The 687-nt window shown below is 39.0% G+C and overlaps 1 protein-coding gene across 1 annotated transcript in view; it reads right to left on the reverse strand.

Moving 5' to 3' along the window:
* LOC119591931 (NADH dehydrogenase [ubiquinone] 1 alpha subcomplex subunit 2-like) overlaps window positions 1–467 on the reverse strand; it is an 8,827-nt gene extending 8,360 nt beyond the window's left edge. Inside the window, exon 1 of the mRNA XM_037940684.1 lies at window positions 343–467. Within this exon, the coding sequence (XP_037796612.1) occupies window positions 343–434 (92 nt within the window). The 5' untranslated portion in view covers window positions 435–467. The remainder of the gene's footprint in view (window positions 1–342) is intronic.
* Between the last annotated feature and the right edge of the window lie 220 nt (window positions 468–687).

Below are 687 nucleotides of genomic sequence, written 5' to 3' on the forward strand. Positions count from 1 at the left end.
GGCCTCTTAAATTTTAAATATATTCAAGGTCGTAAATAAAAGAGAGAGATGGGGAAATCAAAGGGAAAAATAGTGTTTATTGTTTGCAGTAGCCATATAGAGTAGTCTATGCTTCGTAGTCACAATCAATACATTTTAAAAAAAAGGACGGAATCTGTATTTAATAATTACATCAATATGTAAACATTCTGACGATTCGTAGAAAAAGCAAATCATAAAATCGAAATCACCAAACCTCCCTAGTCCAAACCGGTCACGGCATACGTCCGTACACCAAGTTATCCCGAAGTTAACCGTATTTCTTGTAGTCGCACAAAAACCGTCATGCCCTCAAAATTTTACCTAACGCCCTGACTCGCCGCAGATCGCTGGCAGAGGTGAATCCTGAGCTCGCGAAGAGGAGGGGCGAGTTTCGTTGCTGCTCGGGCGGCCATCTTTGCTCCGGATCCTGGGGTTTATAAAGTCGTGTTGTGCAAACCTGTTCCGTCATTTCCATTTTCGCTTCTGCGTTGCAAATTTGTATGTTAATACTTACTTTCCTTATGAATTTTTCAGTTCTGATTTATTTTTGGGTGGTAATAGTATATATCTAATATGATTTCTAGGGTGTTCGCCTGTTATCCATTATGTAAGGCGGAAAGAAGGTCGACATTTTTCATGGAAATGTACTGAAAAATTGTAAAAATA

The sequence above is a fragment of the Penaeus monodon genome, chromosome 29 (genome assembly GCF_015228065.2).
Source record: "Penaeus monodon isolate SGIC_2016 chromosome 29, NSTDA_Pmon_1, whole genome shotgun sequence".
Lineage (NCBI taxonomy): Eukaryota > Metazoa > Arthropoda > Malacostraca > Decapoda > Penaeidae > Penaeus > Penaeus monodon.